Genomic DNA, 22564 nt, shown 5'->3' with positions numbered 1-22564 from the left:
GCAGTAGTGTCGTGGTATTCACACGTGGAATCTCTGCAAAATGAGGAAAAACTGTACATATTTTGCAAAGTGAACAAAGCTTTAATGTCATTGTCACGATGTGGAGTTAAACCAGGATGCGGGGACAAGTTTCGTAAAAGAGGCATACATTTATTAACACACAACAGCGAAGACGTAGCACGCAGGTTATCCGGGTTAAACACCGACAACATTCGCACATAAACGATAGACTTCTATACACGCATATTAATGATACTCAGCGAGGAGCAGGTGTGAAACACAGGGAGGGCGTGGCCACACGGACGAACATACACGCACACACACACACATACAAGGAGACGTTTGGGAGGATATGTATTGTGACAGTCATATTTGTCTCATAGCCAGTGATATAAAGAAGAAACCAGTCTGACGCTCCTAACAGATCAGTTTGATTTGCCTGTGTAAGTAAATATGACGTCACCTCTCAAATCTTTGCAACTACTTTGATTCCTTGTATGAAGGTTTTAATTGCATGGTTAATGAAGGAACTGATTTGCTGATGTGTTGATTTGACCTCCTTTTCCCTGCTTGGGTTTAGCAGTGAATCTGTCTCTCTGTCTGTGTCACATGACCAGCCACACAAACACATACACACGTTACACCATCTGTTGTTTCCTTTGGCTTGAATATACGCATAAATACCCAGAGAGAGTCACGGAAAGGTTTAAACAAAATATTCTATGTGGAATATAAATAACACCAAACAAGCAATGAAATGTCACAAAATAAGGCTGTAATATGTATGCTTACATGTTGGTTTGCCTATATTTACTATAAAAAAATTAATTCAATGTTATCAATGACACTATAGTAAATATCCTATTAAATGTATGTGGCATTACAACAATACGTCTACATCCATATAATAGGAACATAAAAGCCTTTTATATTGCAACCTGCTTCCACCCTCTGTTATTTTGCACATAGATGTGATCATTAAATAATATGCAGAAATATTAAAATATGAAATGATTGTTGTAAAGGTAAGTCATTATCAGATCTGAGGCACCACAGCCAAAAGTTTTTAGAATGGTTGCCAGATGTAGCTTTATGTAGCCTAATGCCGTGACTCATAAAACCAGTACAAAAAAAGGTGATCATGAAAGCTCAATGCATTTAACTTGCATTTAACTTTGATTTAACCTTGTGTGATGCTCCTCTGAAGGTCATGAGGATAGTATGGTTTATTACAGCGGTCAGTAAATGTTAAATTAAGAGCATATCATTGCAGCTAAAAATGTGACACTTGAAAGCTACTGGATGCCAAACAGCCTTGTTATTCTCACTTTTCACTCTGGTTCTGATAATGCCATATGACAATGCTATCAGCCATCGAGCCATTTATCGCACATTCACTATTATATAGACAAATACGTGTAGATTAGGCCAAATGCCATTTAGAGAGGAAATGGAATAGTCATCATGTGATGAACTGTACAAAGACTGCTTAACCTGTTTGTTCAGAGCCCCATAGGTTGTACTGAAAGTTAAAGTCTGCTCTGAAAGGGTCATGTCTCCCTGTGGTCCCTCCACTGCTGGGATGTGACCAGACGGAAGGCTTCAGCGAGTCCAATTTGAATAAACCCCAGATGGGTGGGGGAGTTTCCAGGCATGTGTAGAGCACACAATTGGACCAACTGGATGCAGGGATGGGTTTCTTGGGTGACGAACTTGTGGACAGAGCCTGAGGTGCGCTGGGGGGGTGCAGCTGGACCCAACACCACCCGTAACCTTTACAGCTTTGTGTATTTATACTAACATTGACATTGCTAATATGACAGGGGGCCAGCATCACACATTGGGAGCAGCTGGAAAAAACTGTGGTGGGTCACTCCTAATGTAGGCTCACACTTCTGTTCTCACTCCTCCATGCTTCCTGTGACAGTCTGGCATCCATTAGCAGTCCACTGCTGGCAAGGCTCAGAGACAGACAAACAAAGTTTTTTTTTTATACACACACCTGAGGTGATTTTGAATTTGATTAGCAAAAAAACTAACAATTTTGGGCCAGTAGAAAGAATAATTTAATACCTGTTGAGAATTTCTCTGTCCCACCTTGATCAAGAATATCAGTAGGTGCGTTGCCTGGAATCCTTTTTTTGCCTAAAGATTATCCAAAGTATTTAGTATTTTTATTTTATCTTAATGTGTGTGTGTGTGTGTGTGTGTGTGTGTGTGTGTGTGTGTGTGTGTGAGTGTGTGTATGTGAGGAGGGGGGGGAGGTTCCCCTTTTTATTTTTGTCTTCTCTCAAGGTTTGTCCCTTTTACCCTCTAAAGGAGCTTTTCCAAACCACACTCACTCTTACCTGGCTCATTAGGCAACTGAGCTTCTGCAAAGCTGCTTTGAAATAATGTCTGCTGTGAAATGTCTATACAACTAAATAACTAAATACAGCTAAATTGGACTAAATAAAAACATGGCAACAGGAAAGGTTTTTCATGGTCTTTTCTAAAACTGTGTGGATAGTGATTATAGATGTATGGTGTATGGTGATATGTGGCCATGCTGCTGGAGGATATCTTTTGGGCTCTGGAGTATAGTTGACAGTGTATCTCAAAACACCACCAGCACTAAGGACTCAATCCTCATTTAAAACACATAAGTGTTCCACACACACACACACACACACACACACACACACACACACACACACGCACACGCACACACACACACACAATACCACACCTGCCACCTTGCCCCTCTTTCATTGGTTTGGTCCCCTCTATGTGCATCTGTCTCTGAGTCTTGGCAGCTACAGGTTGGTATGGGCTACCAGGACTGTAGCAGGAAGGCAAGGCAAATTAAGGTATGGCACCTCACACTAGGAGGGAATATCTAGTAATTACAGTGCTCTTTGAATGAATGGTTCTGCCTCCCTTCTCTCTCTCTCTCTCTCTCTCTCTCTCTCTCTCTCTCTCTCTCTCTCTCTCTCTCTCTCTCTCTCTCTCTCCTTCTCTCAGTCCACCAGTATTTCCCAGTTCTGGTCCTGGAGTAGCTCAGCACATTACACGTGAATGTTCCCATCTTAAACACCCATGTTAATTAGTTTGTGGGCTGGGACCAGTGTGTTGGGGAAAGAAATTTCATACTGGCAGTTCTAAATTATCGCACGATTTGTGTTAAAAATTGGTGATTTTTTTTGAAGAAACCTTAAATGAGTTCACCTGTGTGAGGTGGCTGGAGTAAGGTTCCAGTTGATCTGTAGTATGGTTGCTTTGTTGAGAATGCAAGCTCTCCATATGCAAACCTATGCAGGAAGTAAACCAACCAACATATGGACTACTGGCTGTTTTAACATCACATTAATAGTGCACAAATTCATGACTGACTGCATGAGACAAACAAACGTTTGTCATCAGAGGTAAAAGTCTTGCATGGTAAGGTGACATGATAGGGAAAAATTTACATTTAAAATTTTAATTGAATTTAACTGAAACCTTTTTGAAAATGAACCGGAATCGAATGCTCTGAAACTTCTTATATGTCCATTGTAAGAGCCACTGAGGAAAATTCAGACTTATATTAAACGCCCGTGCGGTCCCACACCAGGTTTGTTCTGCAGAGCAAATTTTTTTCTTTTGCTGTTTTGTCAGGTATCACAGTTGCTCTGGGAGTATTGCGGCATGCTACAGAGGGCTACCCAAAAAGGAAACCATGCAAAACTTTCAGATTTTTATATTCTGTCAAGGCTACCCAGGCTTGACTGAGCTGTAACGGCATGCGATCTCCCAGCACTTCAGGTGCATTGCAGATACTGCTGACTGACAGGCTGCTGGAGACCATTTCATAAGCTCTAACATCCAAATGTCATTTTGTCAAGTTATACATTTGATGATGCAGCCTATTAAGCCTGTATGCTTTGAGGCCATAAAAGGGTGCTTTCTACTATAAACCTTCCAGGGATGTGGCAAATGCAGCTAATGTTTATAACCTTTGCAGTTCATGACACATTTGAGTCTTATGAGAGTCATAAACACAAATGTTAAAGTTCTGCTAATGTTTTTTTCTCTCTCTCAGAGGAGTTTCTGTCTTTTATCACCATGCAGATGCTTGGCACATCTGTCTGTTTATTATGTGTCTGGCTAAAGCTCAGGTGATGCCAAAACAAAATTCATGAATATCACATATTGAGTGCCCTGTGGATTTAAACTGCTTGGTTTCTTTTTGAAGAGTATCTGTGAATCTGTGAATCTGGTCTGCTAGCTGAGGCTGTGCATGTGCAGCTTGCTGCTTTATGCATGAGTGTGTGTGTTTGTGTGTATGTGTGTGCGTATGTGTGTGTTTGTTTGTGGGTGTGGGTGTGTATATATGTGTGTGTGTGTGTGTGTTTAAATGTGTGTGAGTGGGTGTGGGTATGCGTTTTTGTGAGCTTACGTGTGTGTGTGTGTGTTTGTGTGTGTGTGTGTGTGTGTCTGTGTGTGAGTGCATGTGGGTATGCGTTTTTGTGAGCTTACATGTGTGTGTGTGTGTGTGTGTGTGTGTGTGTGTGTGTGTGTGTGTGTGTGTGTGTGTGCTTGTTTGTGGGTATGTGTGTGTGTGTGTGTGTGTGTGTGTGTGTGTGTGTGTGTGTGTGTGTGTGTGTGTGTGTGTGTGAGCTGAGTGGGAGGTTTTGTTAGGCTGTGTGAATGGTGACTGTCCAAAGCCCGACCACCCTGCGTGGACAGAAGAGGAGGGGAGAGAGAAGGCTGATGCAGGTGTGGTGAGCTTGTACAAATGAGTGTGCGTGACGTCCCCTCTGATTGTTTCCTGAGAGCGCGCGTGAGAGATTAAGGGCACAGAGGCCGCGTTTGGAGTGGCTTGGCATTAGACACGAGTCAGCGTGCACGGCAGTTCATATTGGCCCGTGTTTATTACTGCTCAGACTGCAGCGTCACAGCCACATTTGTGTGGAGCGACGCCATTCACATGCGCTAGCAGTAGCTGGGACTTTGTCCTTGACTAGCTGTGCTGTCGACAGCAATTAAACCAAGAGTCGTGTAGGCGACGCTGCTAAGCTTTCATTACTGCCTCACTCAGCGAGCACACAGTGGCTTCCTTCACTGCCATTTATGATACAGCATTTGCTTAATGTTAAATTAGCATTTTCAATGCTGGAGATGAGCTTTAAGTATTTTTAATTGAAATGCTGCAGACAGGGTAGGCAAACCGAGTGTAATCAATGCACCTGCACATGCAATCTTTACACAATCAAGGCACTGTCATACCCCGTTGTCATATAGGACATTTAATAATATATCTGTTTTATTCTATTTTTAGTGTTCCTTGGAAATAATGATATCTGAGTTAATCTTTCTTTAGCACCACAGTTCAGCAATGCAAGTATTTAGATTTAGAGGTATAAATTTAGATTTATAAATGAAGTGAAACATCAAGTGGCAGTCACAGTATGGTTATGTGTTCACTGCATGTTGGTGAGTGTTAGGTACACTGGCAACTTGATATGTTTATGCACTGATATAACTTTAGGGTTATATCAGTGAACCACTATCATCCCATATACTTTATCTAGTACACTCTGCTGTTCCTTGCTGCACACACACACACACACACACACACACACACACACACACACACACACACACACACACACACACACACACACGACACATGTTGAGAAATCAAGAATAAAACTCTTTTGACGTCACTCAGGACAATAGATTGGCACATTCTCCAAGTATTTGTTTTCACACAAATGTAATTCAGCCATTTTGTCCTAAACGCTCATGATAAATTGCAGTACTTCCAACTATCGTGGTTCTCATTCTGACAAAGTACATCCCTTGATCACTTGTATTGTAACAAACAAACCATAACAGAGACTGATCGAAAGAACAATATGCAGTAAAGAATGAAACAAAAATAATTGTGATCCACAAAGTTGTACAAATGACCATGAAAAACCGTTCCTGTTGCCATGTTTTTATTCAGTCCAATATAGTTGAGTTTATTTATTTATTTATTTGTATAGAAATTTCACAGCAGACATTATTTCAAAGCAGCTTTGCAGAAGCCCAGTTGCCTAATGAGCCAGGTAAGAGTGAGTGTGGTTTGGAAAAGCTCCTTTAGAGGGTAAAAGGGACAAACCTTGAGAGAGGACAAAAATAAAAAGGGGAAGCCTCCCGCGCAACACACACACACACACACACACACACACACACACACACACACACACACACACACACACACACACACACAAAAGCATGAATTCTCAGCTAAGACTACCTGTTTTCTTTCACTTTAATTAGCTGTACTATTCACCTCGTTTTCCCTTCTCATCGCAGGATTTAATCGGGAGGTTAAAGCATTTGGTAGTGATGTAATTACATCTTTATAGCTTCAGAAATGTTATTACATTTTCTGTTACTCAAGCAGGAGGTCAGTCCATTCGTATCATGTTGTGCATTCCTTAGTGCCTGCACTGTTGATGATTTGTTTGTTGGTGCTGTGAAAACAGCTTTGATCCATGCCACATTTGACTCTGAGTAATTCCTATAGCCATGGCATGGGGTGTTCATTCCCAGATCACTGGCTGTTTCCTTGGAAATGTCAGATGATATTATATTTCTGACTAAGACTAATGGCAAAATCCATCCAGCGGATCCTGTAGGGAACTGCACAGGTGATGAAAGCAGACAGAAAATGTCCAGTCCCCTGTGTGTGTGTGTGTGTGTGTGTGTGAGTGTGTGTGTGTGTGTGTATGTATGTGTGTGTGTGTCTCCTGCTTCTTTCTGCTGTTACTGCCCGATTTCTAGATATATGATTTATGTACCCTTTCCATTCTGATTCCATATTCTCTCTTTCCCTCTTATTCTCTCTCTCTCTCTCTCTCTCTCTCTCTCTCTCTCTCTCTCTCTCTCTCTCTCTCTGTCTTTTTTTTTTTTTTTTGGATGTCAGGTCCATTCATGCATGGCTGCATTCATACATGCACATACACAAGGGGTCGTGAAATTGCCCCAGGCTGCTGTCAGGTTGTGCTGATTTTGTTAAAGAATAACGATAGCTAATCCTACTTACCTAGCCCAGGAAGGCTCCACTAATTACTGTTCTACTGTGTATAATGTTCAGCATTGGGGTATGAATAAAAGCTACACTAGTACTTGGGCAAATATGTCAGCCTGTAAAAAACAATTTTGGGGTCACTGAGCACAGACTCATGCACAAAAATATTAAAAATAGAGAGAGGGTAAAATGTTGTTGCTACTGTTGCTATGTTGCTACTGCTAGTATTTCAGTACTGGTCAGTAGTAAGCATACTTAAACTGATAAGAAAAGATCTTTGTTTTGTCTTATTTCTTTTAGCTCACTAGTGTTTGTGATATCACCTTTGGGTATAGTCTGGAGTCTGCTTGAGGTATAGTTTTCAGTCTGCTTGGGGTATAGTTTGGAGTCTGCTCAGGGTAGCATCTGGTCAGGGTATAGTTTGGATTCTGGTCAGGGTATAGTCTGGAGTCTGGTCAGGGTATAGTTTGGAGTCTGCTCAGGGTATAGTCTGGAGTCTGCTCAGGGTATAGTCTGGAGTCTGCTCAGGGTATAGTCTGGAGTCTGGACAGGGTATAGTCTGGAGTCTGGTCAGGGTATAGTCTGGAGTCTGGACAGGGCATAGTCTGGAGCACTGGGACACCCTGTCCCACTGGTTTGAGATAGGTCTGTTACACTGTAGTTCGTTGAGAGGAGTAATTGCAATTGCTCTCGTACCTGATGAATTTGTGATGGCTGGGGTCTGGTGTGTTGTCATTTTAGAAATGAATTAGGAATTTGTAAAATGCTTGGTAATCCTGCAAAGGCTGTTAATGCCAGATCAGATGAAAGCTTAATTTGGGGGCTCACATTCAAACATTTGTGGATTCTGGTGTAATGGCTTGCTGCAATCTCCTGGTTTACAGAACCAGTAGTGCTCACAGATTATTTGAAATGCATGTGAAAACTCATTAAAACGCAGTTCTGAGGTGCAGTTTCATCAAGACAATGTAAAAAAAAAAACACCTGTAGTAGCATTTCAATATGTTTTACAATTCTATAGTGATGAAGTCATGAGTATGTTAGACTAGCTGGAAAAAAGCATAAAACTGGACTTGGTGTTTGCCACCTTAAAATATGTGTAAACATGAGTAGAAATAACACTGGAAACACTACATCCAGTTTCTCAGTGAGCGAAGAGCTGCAGTGCTGGTGACAAAGGTAGACTTCAATTTTCTCCTGACTGAAGAAAACTTCTTCCAACATTTTGATTCTTTTCCTCCTTTTGTCTTCTCCTGTTTACGTTATCTCCCAGTTATTCGCTTTATTAGCCTACTTCATTTCAGCTCTTCCAGGAGCTAAAGCTCACAAATCTTTGCTGGTTCACTTTTGCGATCTATTTTATGATAATGGAAACGTGTTGTTTTGTGGAGCATGTTGCCCGCGATTGTGTACAGGTCAAGTGCCTTTCCTCCAGACCGCAGCAGTAGAGCGGTTTTATCCAGGATCGTGGGACTAGCCTCAGTGGTCAGGAATACCCAGTCCATCCCAGCATTCAACTTGCCGGCCTTCCAGTTCCTGTCTGGGTTCTCTTGCTCATAGGCTCTTCTCCGAGGCTGTATGCACGCTTTGGTTTACACATCTATTTCCCTCTTCCTCCACAGCTCAACTTTTATGCTCTAGTTCTCAGATGCTTACTCTGTGCATGTCTGTGCGTTCTTCTTGGAAAACGAGAGTGCTGTAATTAGAGTCACCAGGAGTCCTGCAGGCTTGGATAAATTTAATCAGCAGTGTGTGGTTCTCTAATGGCTTGGCGAGCACTGTCAACAGGACAGTTATAATTCGCTCTCAGTCACCACTGTATGTGCATTCGCTCTGTGTGTGAGTGGTCCCCTTAGCCTCACTGTCGCTCAGTGAAAGAGTGCAGTAGCGAGGCAGGACGTTTTTTGAAGCCATGCGTACAACATGTAACTCAAGATGCAGTGACTTGAAGATATGAGGCGCTTGTTCTTCTGTCAACCTGTCATTCCCTCAAAAGAAGTTAATCCTCTCTACTTTTCCTCTGCTCTTCCCCTTCTTCTTCTTCTTCTTCTTCTTCTTCTTCTTCTTCTTCTTCTTCTTCTTCTTCTTCTTCTTCTTCTTCTCTCTCTGTCCCTCTTTAACTTTCTCTTTCACACACTCTCTCTTTCAATCTTTTTACTCTGACAACATTGTTGAAGATCAGAACCTCTAGGGATAGCCCCAGCTTCTGTGCTGATGTAAGCTGGTGTGTGTGTATGTGTGTGTGTGTGTGTGTGTGTGTGTGTGTGTGTGTGTGTGTGTGTGTGTGTGTGTGTGTGTGTGTGTGTGTGTGTGTGTGTGTGTGTGTGTGTGTGTGGCCAGGTGGGTGTACATGCTTGTGAGTGAATTTAGAGAGACATGGTTGAGGCTCTTCGTTTTGAGTGCACATCCCCATGAGGCTGTCTGAGCTCAGTCCACTGTTATTTTCACTCCAGCCTGAAACTGCTTGCCTAATGTTCTTAATACGTTCTTCATTCTTTTTTTTCTCAGTAGATGTGGAGTTACAGGACTGTGTAGCAGATGTGGAGTTACAGCACTGTGTAGTAGATGTGGAGTTACAGCACTGTGTAGCAGATGTGGAGTTACAGCACTGTGTAGTAGATGTGGAGTTACAGGACTGTGTAGTAGTTGTGGAGTTACAGGACTGTGTAGCAGATGTGGAGTTACAGCACTGTGTAGTAGATGTGGAGTTACAGGACTGTGTAGTAGTTGTGGAGTTACAGGACTGTGTAGAAGATGTGGAATTACAGGACTGTATAGTAGATGTGGAGTTACAGGACTGTGTAGAAGATGTGGAGTTACAGGACTGTGTAGTAGATGTGGAGTTACAGCACTGTGTAGTAGATGTGGAGTTACAGGACTGTGTAGAAGATGTGGAATTACAGGACTGTATAGTAGATGTGGAGTTACAGGACTGTGTAGAAGATGTGGAGTTACAGGACTGTGTAGTAGATGTGGAGTTACAGCACTGTGTAGTAGATGTGGAGTTACAGGACTGTGTAGAAGATGTGGAGTTACAAGACTGTGTAGAAGATGTGGAGTTAAAGGACACCTAATTATCTCATCCCTCACCATGCCAGAGAGATGCATCCCACTTAACAGTTTACCTTGGTCAGACAGGGGTGTGCTGTACACTCGCCTGGATTAAGAATCAATGCCATTGTTGGCTGCTGAGTTAAGTTGGTTGAGTGTTGTCATGCCAACAATGCTTTTCACTTGCCATAGTGCATTGAGCACACTTGGCAAGGACAATCTCAAAATGGAGTCTCAACACAGAAGTATGAAATACTCACAGTGCCAGAAGTTTTAATATGTAAATTAATACAATTGGAAGTTTTCCCGTATTTCCATCTGTCTTCTCTTTTCTTTTTTGATTTATTAAGGTCAGAAATTATACTTTATAATTATGACTTAAAATTTAAACATTTGTGAAATAGATTTTTTAAATGGATCTTTTTCATTTATTTCAACAAAGTTGTTTAAAAGGAAAAATGACTCCTTCCTGCAGCCTGAATGCTCCTCTTAAGAAAGATGATATTTCAGACTGACAGTCATTAGTTCTGGTTCCTGTGTGATTGCATGGAATCACTGCCTCACACAGATTTATGCATTTTTATGAAAAACTCAGTATGACTTAGTTCAGGCAAGATATCTCATAAAAATTTAACTGTGTTATTGCATGCCATCTCAGTTGGCTTTTACTCACTCACTTGTCTGTTTTTAACAACAACAACAAAAAAACAAAAAGTTAAGACGGAAAGCACAAAAACTGGCATTGGCCATACAACGCTGTGTTAATGATGGCTCCCTTTGCATACTACCACAGACTTTCTCTGTGGAGCACTTCTCTTCTTCTTGTTTCATGCCGTGTGAACACTGAAGGGGTACATTAACATGGCTCATATATGTGTGTAATGTAGGGCTTTCAGTGTTTTCCCTATTGAGAACTAACTGGTGAATGAAACCACTGGAGCAGGGAAACCAGTGAACCAGGAAAGCACAGTTTGGTACCGCTACCTAGATCAACACTCCATGCCCAGTTCTTAATATGAAGGCCATACATTAGCCAACACAGAATGACTGGAAGGGGAAGGATAGTGGAAAAAAGGGGGAAAAATGAATGGAAAACAATGACATTAAGCTCTGGGTACATCTTCATCCAATCCTCCATCTCCAGACCTGTACCTAAAGGGTTTTGTTGACATTCAGCCTCACCCCCCCATGTGACAATGTTTTGGTGTGCTCAGTTTTCTTCTGCACATCCATCACATCACTGAATGAGCTAGTTGACCTGATATTCAGCAGGGCAAGTGGCAGTGACCTCATCAAACAGACGCACGGGAAGTGATGACCTCATCAAATCGAGTCTCAAAGGGTGATAAATTATCTCTAAAGGAATCACTGGTATTGGTAAAATGGAAAATAACAAACAGCAAAAATGATATTCTTTGACATTTTTTAATAAAATAAGTCAGAGAAAGCTATTGCAGCACCGTCTAGAACCACAAAAAGGAAGCTACATCAGTGACCCACTTTCAGGTTTAAACCTACAGTGGAGTATAAGCATTAGAGCAAAAAAAGAGGTGTGACATTACTTCAAGACCTAAACGGCCCCATGAATCCGGGCCCCCAAAAACCCACGCAGCTCTCTTTGTACCTCAGCTCTACTAGTCTGTATTAAACTCCCACTCTCTTGTGCTCTAAGGAAGCGTATCTGTGCAACTGCACAAATTCCTGCACTTGACTTCACACCATGGGCTGGTGGCAGGAGAGAGGAAAGGCACAGCTGTCAGGCTGGTGTTACAGAGTGGAGGCCTCCCATAAATATCTGTGTGCGTGCATGTGTGTGTGCATGTCTGTGTACGTTTGTGTGTGTGTGTGTGTGTGTGTGTGTGTTTGTGTGCCTGAGACAGGGAGCGAGAGAGAGATAATAAGAGGGATAAAGTGTGTATGATTCCCTTTGGCCCAAGTCTCTGTTCAGTCCTCCTTTACCAAATCCCCCATCACTGCGTCATGACCCCTTGTCCGTCGGATGTCACACTTGGCTGCAGTGTCTAATTGCTAAAAGATGGCTTCTTCCACCTCCTCATTTTATTCATAGTGGGTGTTTGGAAGGGCCCCTCCTTAGGTAGGGCACTTTTGTGTCCTGTCTCCCTGTTAACGTCATTAATTAAAGATCAAAAGAGTCAGCGCTTTAATTACTGTGAAAAGACAAAAAAAAAGAAAAAAGAATTAGCAAATGAACAGTGCCTAGCAAAGAGCAGAGAGCATGGGGAAATGCCAAGGAGCAAGTAGTTAGACTTATGAACGCAGTCGCATTCAGACTCCAAAAAAACTACAATGAGGCTTTGCGGTGGTAAAATTTCAGTAACACATGCGTGAGAGAAATGTGTTTCAAACATATTTACATAATGTGTCCCCTTCTCTGTGTTGTCAGATGGATCGGGCACCTACCTCAGTAGCTTAAAGACTTAAGGACACGTGGGGGAGGAGGAGAGTGGATGTTTCTCAAATGATCCTAGTGAGCTCCTGACTTGTTATGTTTTGGTCAGAGATGAGGCATACCTAATTTCCTTCATCAGATGGTTGGTCAAGCTTATGATTCATTTCCTATAGCTTCTTCCATGTGTATCTTTGTATGTGTGCAAATTTACTCCAGGATTGAAAATAATATTCCAAATTTGTTCAGTTCTGCCCAGAAACTTCTAAATCATATCCTTTTTTCTTTTTTTCTTGTATAGCATCTATAGATTGATTCTTCCCTTTTTTTTTGCAGCGGTAGAATGGTTTATTATAATTTAATATAATTTAATTTATGAAACAAATATAATATTGATTACATTTATGAAAATTGTAGCAAGTAATAAACAAAACCCCTTAGAAGAACAGGAAAGACTCTTCCATGTACATTTTTGGCAATGTCTTGAAAATGCCTTCTGAGGGCACAGTACTGGAAAGGAAAGACCCACAAAATAATCGACTAAATGCCAGTTAATGTTCAGTTAGTTTTTAGGACCATTCAGAAGGTGATTTTAATCTGCTATCTTCAGAATCTAAACATATTTTTCACATTTTTAAAAAATGAAAGAAGGAAAGAAAAATAGAAAGAAAGATAGAAAAAAAGCCCCCTTACCAAAAGCCAGTGCAGACATTTTTTTCTAAATATGTACGAGAGTTTTGCTCTGTCATGAATGTGACATTTAAGTTTTTAGTCATTTCATATTTTTAAGCCCTCTCTTGGGGAAGTAAGTAAGTATGACATTTAATATTTGGAAATAGTAATCTGAATTGTTGTACTGTACAATTACTAAAATGACCAAAATGCTAAATACTTAATGATTATTTCCAGATTCCAGACTCCTGATTCTGTGCCCATCTGTTCTGTGTGGGAAAAAAAAATATCCCAGAGGATTCCTGTTGAAATGTCATCTTTTATTACACTGCATTTAAGTAAAAAAAAACTTTCTATGAACAATGTTGAGACCGAATAGGTACATTTGTTACTTAAAAAAACACTCAAGCCTGAAATGTCACATAGACGACTGCCTCAAGTGCAGAAATGTGTTAATATGATATAGGAGTGTTGTCAGGGTCACTGACTTTTATGCTGGCTTAACCAGGCTTCATCAGCGTGAGCAGAGCTTTCTGTCTGTCCACTGATCAATGACTGCATCACATTCCCTTATTTATTTTAGACCTCTTTTTAAAAGTCATTATGCCAATCAACATGGCGTCCCATTTTGCTCCCTTTTGAGGTTGTGTGCTCAGACTATTAAAAGCTCTCGGGTCACATCCATTAAGGAAAACACGATTACAAAGGCCATTAAGGATTATGATTAATTACCCATGGTCTTCCCTGCATCAGTGTTCCTCTAACCATCGCAGCTGTGGTTGGGGGACTGCATGCTCCTTCTTGCTGAGTGCACCTCTGTCCTTGTCTGGTCTGTCTGGACTCTCTGATTCCATGCATACCATTTCCCAGATCTGCATGCAAACTGCAATCAAATTGAAACCATCCCGCCACAATTTTTTTTAGAGCAAATTGCTCTAAAAACCCTTCAAAATCATTGGAATCCACATGTAAATGAGACACTGTGATGGCTCTAACACATCCTCTTGTTTAACAGCACCAATCCATCCTGGTTATTATGAGGCACATTGAATGTGTCAGTGTTACATGGGTACCTTCCCAAATGGTGTTAAGTACCAGCTTGCCATAAATTCGTTGGGATCAGTGTTTAGCCTTGCACTGCAAATGTTAGAGCTCCCATGCCCCCAACACACACATTTTACATGAATGTTGTTTATGGATTGCTGAGTAGGGTGTTGGGAGTTGGGAAAACACTAAAATGTTGGGGCTCATAAGGATCAGGAGGGGGGAAGCATTGCTTTAGAATATGTCAAGTGAATAGAGGGAGAGCGAGGGATTTACAGGGGTCAGAGAAAAAGAGAGAGATGTGGAAGGGAACAGGATGTACGGTGGAAAATTTCAGCCCCTGAGAGAAAGGACGTGGTAGAAGGAACATTTGTATTTACTGACACACTGTTCATGGTCAGCATGGAAGATACTTCCTCTAACACTGAAATGGCAAGTGCAAATGCCCTGCATAACATGTCAGGAAATGTGCAGAGCCTGTCTGGCAGAAGAGCCAAGTATTATACTGCGAACACTACACATAGAAGTGTCCACACACAGCTAAAGGCTGACGCTCCAAATAGGAGGAGGAGGAGGAAGAAGAAGAAGAAGAAGAAGAAGAAGAAGAAGAAGAAGAAGAAATATATATAATCTACTGCACCAAGGGCAAATTGTGCAGCTGCCCTGTCGTGTACCTTATTATGACTCTTGCTTTTTTCTTGTGATATTGCCACAGCTTCACTATCTAACCATTTTTTGGACCATCTACCCATTGTAAGGTGAATGCCCTCCTTACCTGTCCTCTGGTGTTCTCTTTCTCTCTCTCGCCCTGACAGGAATCAGACAGTGCTGCACCAGTTCTGCTGCCCTGCCCCGGATGCTCCTGAGGTCGAGCCACAGGACTGTGACCCCAGGTAAGATCAGCTGATCCAGGCCTCCTCGCCCCCACCAAACCCCTTCTCCCTGACGTCTCCACGACACTCACCGAGCTCTTGTGGTTTATGGTGGTGTTAGGCAACGCAGCTGCCCAGGTATGCCTTTCTTGAAGTGGTTGATAGGCTTTTCATGCCTGTTCTTTGAATTTCATCCCTGCTCACTGTCTCGTGTGACCCTTGTAATATTACTTACAGTACTAGCTTTTAAAAAATAGGACAACATATATGAGAATGATTAAAATGCAAACAGATTTTCTCTAACTCAAAATATTACAATTATGGCTTAAAAAACAAAAAAAAAGTCGTTTCTCGTTCAGATAGGTTATTGTTTACACGAGTATCTAGAGAAGGACATTGCTAAGTGAAAAGTGTGAGTCAACAGTCAAGCCTCTCTCAGCCATCATTCAAGCCATTGTTTGCAGAGGAAAGACAACACAGTTGAATTATTTATTATAATACCAATACAGATATGAATGTGTAGTCCTTAAATCTGAAAGTAAATAATAACAATGCAACCATGCGTACATTTAATATAATATAGTGGTTAAACATAAAATAAGGCGTAATAGCACAATGTTCTTCGAGACGCTATTTTGAGCATGCTTTCCTCATGCTCAGACGGATCAATAAACATAAATACTACTATGATTAATAAAATATATATATATTTCTTTATCAAATGTCAAACAAAATGGATTCTCCTTTTGACTCCCCCACAGCTGTATAGCTTCGTAATGGCATTGACCGTCGCAGACGCGTCGGTAATGACCAAGCAAAGCGTTCGCGATGTTTGCTGCGGATCCTGCGTGTTCACAGAGGCAGTAGTTTGTCGAAGAACTCAAATGAGAACTCAAACGAGAACAGTAGCAGAAGCCAGCAACAGAGGCGAGTCGGTATCGATGACCGCGCTGGCCACAGTAAGCTGCTGCTGGAACACAGCGGCCGCTCGGTGAGCGGCCTCTAAATCACAGTCTAAACGCTGCGGTAGCTGCCGTTATTGAATTAGTTCTGGAGAGAGAGGCAGAAAGGAATCAAGAAGATAGATGCAATCGCACCTGTCCGGTGTCTTTGTCTTGCTCTCGTGTGCCGCAGTGGAGAGAAAAGAAAAGAAGCGCAAATAAATAAACGAAATTACAACAGCAAGAAGCGCTCGGGAAAATGGAACGCGGGCGCGTAAATGTAATTGCGCATGAATGTTTGGCCAGACCCGGAGCGAAGTGACCACCATTAGTGGCAAATCATCGAAATGATTGAAAAAACAATATCTTCTCTGGCTGTCTGCAGTTGTAGATCATACAGGAATAGAATAATCATCAAGATTAACGTTCGGATAAAGTTCGGATATTTAACGGCAAACAATATAATGAATTGTAAAAGTAAAGGAGTTCCATGGCACAGAAAAGCAAACCACTTCAAACAGACTACTGAAGGCAGTGTGTAGGTTGCTGGATGTTGTATGTTTGTATTTTGGTTAATTAGAAAAAAGTCCAGCTTTTTTCTGTTGTCTTTTTTTTGACCTCGATGTTTGTCCACGGATTGTTAATTCGTTTCCTGCCGTGTCCTGCACTTAGTGTATTCACAAACACGCCATTTTCATTCTCATGATTTTCGCACATTGACGTCCCTTTGATATAGTTGTCTTCCGAAAATGTAGTTTTTATTCTGTGGGACATTACATACGTTTAATACGTCGCGTACATACATACCTGCTTATTCATTTCCATACATGGAGCATTTGATACAAAATTCCCTCAGTAAATTATCTATGATACATGTGTAAAACATTCCAGCATTACTCATGAGCAGCTCTAGAGGGAAACTGGGGGTCGTGCATGCTGGCGGCTCTGTAGAGACTAGCAGCTCTTTGTCCGTGTTTCGGCATTACTGCTCACACCCCCCAGTTCAAGTAGAGGCCCCAGAAATCAGAAATTTGGAATTAAAATTTGGAAATACATTTTCTTAAACTCTTCTCTTACTCCTTCATCTCATTCAGTTTCCACCCAGGAATGAAGCCCCTCTGTATTAGACCTGAATGTTGGTGTGTGTGTGTGTTTGTGTGGCATGTGATAATCTTAGCTGTAGAGTGCTCCTAGTGGAATCGAACCAAGAATTTTAATGGAGATTAGCATCCTCATATGGTGTTCATTGGCTCCCATTTACAGATCCATGTAACTGACTCGCAGGTAGGGTTCTGTGAACTTCAGTTATTCAGCTGTCAGTAGTGAATATGTGATGTTTGGGGAAGTTTCATGTTGAAACACTTTGGACAGGTGGACACCAATTATTGCTAGTGTTTTTACATTGAGTGTAGGTGTCTAGATATTTTTACAAAGGGCACCTCTGAATATTGGTGCCGTGATATGCAGGTCTGTAGCACATGCACTGTGTGTGGTTCTGGGCTGGGACGATCTGGGATACCTTAAATGGTGGGGATCCTGGGATCCTGGAGCTCTGTGCCGCATGCCGTAGTTAGGGCACGGTCAGTCAGATAGCAAATGGAGAATACAAGGAGCAGAACAAACACTCCATCGAAATGTGCCAGGATCTGAATGCAACCTTCCTGGAAAGTAAATGAGCTCCAGCAGGTCTAAACACACTTGCACACACACATACTCAAAAACACACACACACACACACACACACACACACACACACACACACACACACACACACGCACACATGCACACACACACGCGCACGCACGTATATGTATGCTAAGGGAACAGGATGGAGGGACTGAGGATTAGTATCTGCAAATCAGTATTGTCTGGTAAGATAAACAGGTCACTTGTGATATCGTTTTGGAGCTTTACATGCGGTCCTCTCACTCCACAGTGCATAAATGCAGCAACTGCCACTTGGGTAGTGGCAGGATTTAAAAAATAATTTCCTTATGAACATTTAACTTCTCGATTGCCTATTTTCAATGAGTTATTCATAAAAATAAATGGATAAATAAAAACAAGAGAATTTGGCAGTTGCTCAATGGTCATCAGTCATTTTAAGCGATTTACACGCGGTGACGCGGAGCCAAGATGGTCTCCTTGCACAGCCTGATGCACTTAAAAATGAACACATCTGTGTAATTGTGAAATAAAGAGCAGTCTTTATCCTCCTGTCAGTGCAGTTCTGATTAAATCATCATAAACCAAACTGCTCTCAGGGGGTCATAATGTATTGATCATAATGTATTGGGCCTTTCTCAAAATGGAAATTCTGTGCAGCTTTTATTTGTTAGTGCATGCAAACACTCTGTTTGTAATGTGTGTGTGTGTGTGTGTGTGTGTGTAAAATCCAGTGCAGTAAGAGTTGGCACACACTGACAAGTTTGGGGTCAGTGTGAGTTCACCATGGCACCTTGTTAAGAAGCATTACCTCAGAGTGCATATTTCTTCTTGATTTGTTTCAATTAAGTGCTTTTTTCTTCTTTTTTTAAAGACTTACTTTAATGAGATGCTGTATGTCATGCAGTGAATTATGAAGTGACAGATAATTGGTCATCTTAAACTTTGGTCATCTTATAACTATGCCTGGACAGGCTGGCCTAGTTTTCATAACATGATGTCAGTTAATTCATACACTGTTCATTTCAGGTTGTTTCTGTGCTGTCATAGACTGTTTCCAGTTCCTTTTCTCTGCCTCTGTATTGTTTTCCCTTCTGATTATGCATCTAATTATTTATTGCCTTATTCCTTTCTTGCACTTTCTGTTTTTCCTTATTTTGTGCCTCTTTCATTTTCTCCTCTTGTCTTTCTCTCTCCTTCGCTCTCTCCTTCCCTCTCCCTTCAACTCTTCCGTCCCCATTTTCTCCCCCTCGTCTCTCTCGCTCTCTCTCTCTCTCTCTCTCTCTCTCTCTCTCTCTCTCTCTCTGTGCTGCATTGTATGGCGCAGATGGGTTTACTGCTCAGGATGATCCTGTGTCATACTGATTAGTTTATGCCTGTGTTCCTGAGTGGTTCATGGCGAGCTGAAGCAACAGTGATCCCTGGATAACTTCTTGATGGCGTGTGATTACACTTTTGCCTCCATGCGGTTTTTGAGAGTGGATCCAATCACAGACAACCCCCCCCCCCGCCCCAAAAGCCAACCCACCTCACTCCCCCAGCGCTGTAATTCCCTGTCCCCTGCCTGACAAGAACTCAGGGGCTTTTTTTTTAGTTCATTTCTCAAGGCCCCATTATGGCCCTCGGTATACTTTTGAAACCCGTGCCACTTTCTCGCCCTGGAGGGGTAGACAGATGAGGAGACAGGAGGTACAGAGGAAAGAGAGAGAAAGAAAGAGAACAGAAAAGACAAGGAGTGAAGCAGATAGCAGAGAAATGCGTCTGGCATCTCATACACGAATTCTAATGGCGCCTGGTTAACGAGGAACCCGTAGAGGCAAGAAAGATCACATGTATGCTGTGACCGCGGAATGATTCTCAGCTGCGGAGTCTCTGCATCTCCTGTTTTGCCACAGCCTGCTGCTTCGCCCATGTGCCTATTCTCTTGTCTCCCAGTGGCTCTGGTCCGCTGCTTTAGCTTCTGTTGACCTTATCTGACTCAGCAAATGAATCACTCGTCTGAACGCACCGATAGCTGCGAGGCTGGTGGGATCCACTGCTGTTGCGTTTTTTTAACGGCAGAACTCTCATGTTATCAACTGCAGGCCATATTGTGGGAAGAACGGACGAGCGCTAGAACACTTTTTAAACAGAGGAAGAAAGCACAACGTTTGAGCCTCTGCTAGAGACATAGCTGCCACCGCGCTGACAGGCTACAGGCCACTTTGTGCAAATTCCCCACGCGGCAGAGATTCAGCAGTTCAGATAAACAGGTGCTGAGTGTTTCTCTGAGCTACCTTGTCTCATGCGATTGCCCTCAGGCGTCTTGTTTTATACCATTAGTTCACCCGATCCGCCAGGCGACAGCTGACAGCTTAATTTATATGTTAATGGGAGATCTGCCACCTGTCAATTTAAGACCAGCACTGGCCTGCAGGTCAGTAGATATGTGGGAATGTTCTTTTGGTCCTGTGAGTTTTTTCCTGCTTATAAGATTGCTCTCAGTTGTCGTTGTTATTGTTTTGCTTTCACTTACTTTTTCATGGGTCGCCATCCTCGGTTTCATGGGTTTGACACAGTTGACCTTGCTGACCAACAGAGAAAAAGCAGTAGAGATGGAGGCCCAGGACACACCCACCTGCTAGACACCTCTAACATCTAATCCACACATATGTATATGCAGAGGCACAAGGAGCTATAATTCCTCATGTTTTTTTGTTTTTTTTATCACACAATTCCAAAGTTCCTGTGACTTTCCGTCTCTTTCTCTCTCTCTCTCTCTGTTTTACTTTCTTCCTCTTTTCTGTGTCACTCTTTCACTCTTTCTCTATTTCTCTCTCTCTCCTACACTCTTGCTGTCTCTCTCTCCATCTCTAAATGACTGTTTGCTACCTCTGTCTGACAAAGTGACCTTGCAGGTCTGCGTGCTGTTGTCATGGCAACCAGGGGCACCAGGAGGAGGCCCAGACTTTCTCACTTTTGCACATTAGTTTTTAAATGAGAGACTTTTTGTTTGTGTGTGTGTGTGTGTGTGTGTGTGTGTGTGTGTGTGTGTGTGTGTGTATGCCTATATATGAAAGAGAAAAGTTGGACCTTGGTTTTGTGAGTATGAGTCAAGCTATGATTCCTGAAAACATCTTCTCACTTTCTGCCCTTCTTGCCTGGTCTTGCCTGTACACAAATCTGAGTGCCAGCCAATCGCTCCTGGCCTTTTCACAAATGTCTCTCCTCACAGCCAATAGCACAAGATGTTGCTTATGGCATCCAAGGACTGCAGCCAATTAGCCTTGGTTTTTGCACAAGTAAAATTACTCAGACCAGAAGGTGTGGCAGCTGAATTTAACAGCTTTTCAAACACATTTGTAGCACAGTCCTTTCGGTTAGCCAGCACATAACATTTAATCAACACTTAACATTTAATCAGCACATAACATTTAATCAGCACTTAACATTTAATCAGCACATAACATTTAATCAGCACATAACATTTAGCCAGCACATAACATTTAATGAGCACATAACATTTAATCAGCACATAACATTCAATCAGCAAATAACATTTAGCCAGCACATAACATTTAATCAGCACAACATTTAGCCAGCACATAACATTTAATCAGCACATAACATTTAGCCAGCGTATAACATTTAATCAGCACATAACATTCAATCACACATAGCATTTAGCCAGCACATAACATTTAATCAGCACATAACATTTAGCCAGCGCATAACATTTAGTCAGCACATAACATTTAGCCAGCACATAACATTTAATCAGCACATAACATTTAGCCAGCGCATAACATTTAATCAGCACATAACATTTAGCCAGCACATAACATTTAATCAGCACATAACATTTAGCCAGCGCATAACATTTAATCATGTTCATCATAGAAATGAGCCTCATTAGCATAGATGATATAGATTAGCTCCAGTCAATCACAAAACAAGTGAGGTCATTTAAGTTCAGCGATGGAACGTACACATGCGAGTGACTGAGCTGTCAAATCATTTAAAGTTAATCCCCCTCCTCCCCGCACACATCGCTGAAATGCAGAAAAGTGGAAAAATTTAACGATTCATGCCATCATCACCCAGAGGTGATTCTATGATACCAGGCTACAGTTTCAACACCCAAGTGCTCTTCACGTTTGCTCTTGCGATCGTGACGGCCAGAGGCCAGGTGGGAGGCGTTCGTCACGCGCGCCTCTCTCCCTGGCTCTGTCAAGCACGTCATGAGAAGATGGCTAGGGAGGCGGTGATATCTGAGCAGTAAATAAATCTTTCATTTTTCGTAGAGTGCTTATGTCCTGTTATGGTGACACAGACCGTCAGCTCCTGACAGAGAGAGGGTGCCCTGTGCCAGGGTTCTGGTGGTCAGTGTTTACTGGGTTTGAGAGTTCCCTCACTGTGAAAAATTACTGGACTGTTTTTGTTACTTTGACTATTGTTTCTGCTTTTGTCAGGCCAACTTGGAGTTATTTGGGCATTCAAAATAACTATTTGAATCTGAATGAACTCAAGAACGGTTACCAGGTTGCATTGTTTTAAAACATTAGGTATTTGTTTCCCATTGTTCTATGGTTTTGGAGCGGCACAGGCAGATTGAGGGCTGGTTCCTGCGTAGGACCCAGCCGTATACTGCCGGCAACTGGCCGAGCATGGGACAAAGCTCCGTGCATGAGAGAGACGTTCATGGAGCGGACCTATGATGGCTTACCAAGACGTGTCTTACAAAACCACAAACCAGAGATCCTCCGGAGGTCAGTGGAGGTGGTGAGGAATCAATAACTATGCCAAACATTGAACATGGTTTGCTTTCTCCTAGCAACATTCTCTATATTACACGTCCAACGAAAAAACCTCCTTCTAAAGGAACTCGCGC

At 42.1% G+C, this 22564-nt stretch overlaps 1 protein-coding gene across 3 annotated transcripts in view; it reads left to right on the top strand.

Annotated features, from left to right (window-relative positions):
• Window positions 1-22564, top strand: part of iqsec3a (IQ motif and Sec7 domain ArfGEF 3a) — an 83988-nt gene that overhangs the window by 4082 nt on the left and 57342 nt on the right. For all 3 annotated transcript variants that reach the window (XM_035528639.2, XM_081723758.1, XM_027020668.3), the window contains exon 2: window positions 15032-15109. In XM_035528639.2, the coding sequence (XP_035384532.1) occupies window positions 15032-15109 (78 nt within the window). The remainder of the gene's footprint in view (window positions 1-15031; window positions 15110-22564) is intronic.

Source organism: Electrophorus electricus, chromosome 11 (assembly GCF_041902795.1).
Source record: "Electrophorus electricus isolate QZ-2024a chromosome 11, ASM4190279v1, whole genome shotgun sequence".
Classification (NCBI taxonomy): Eukaryota; Metazoa; Chordata; class Actinopteri; order Gymnotiformes; family Gymnotidae; genus Electrophorus; species Electrophorus electricus.
This window is presented reverse-complemented; position numbering and strand designations above follow the sequence as displayed.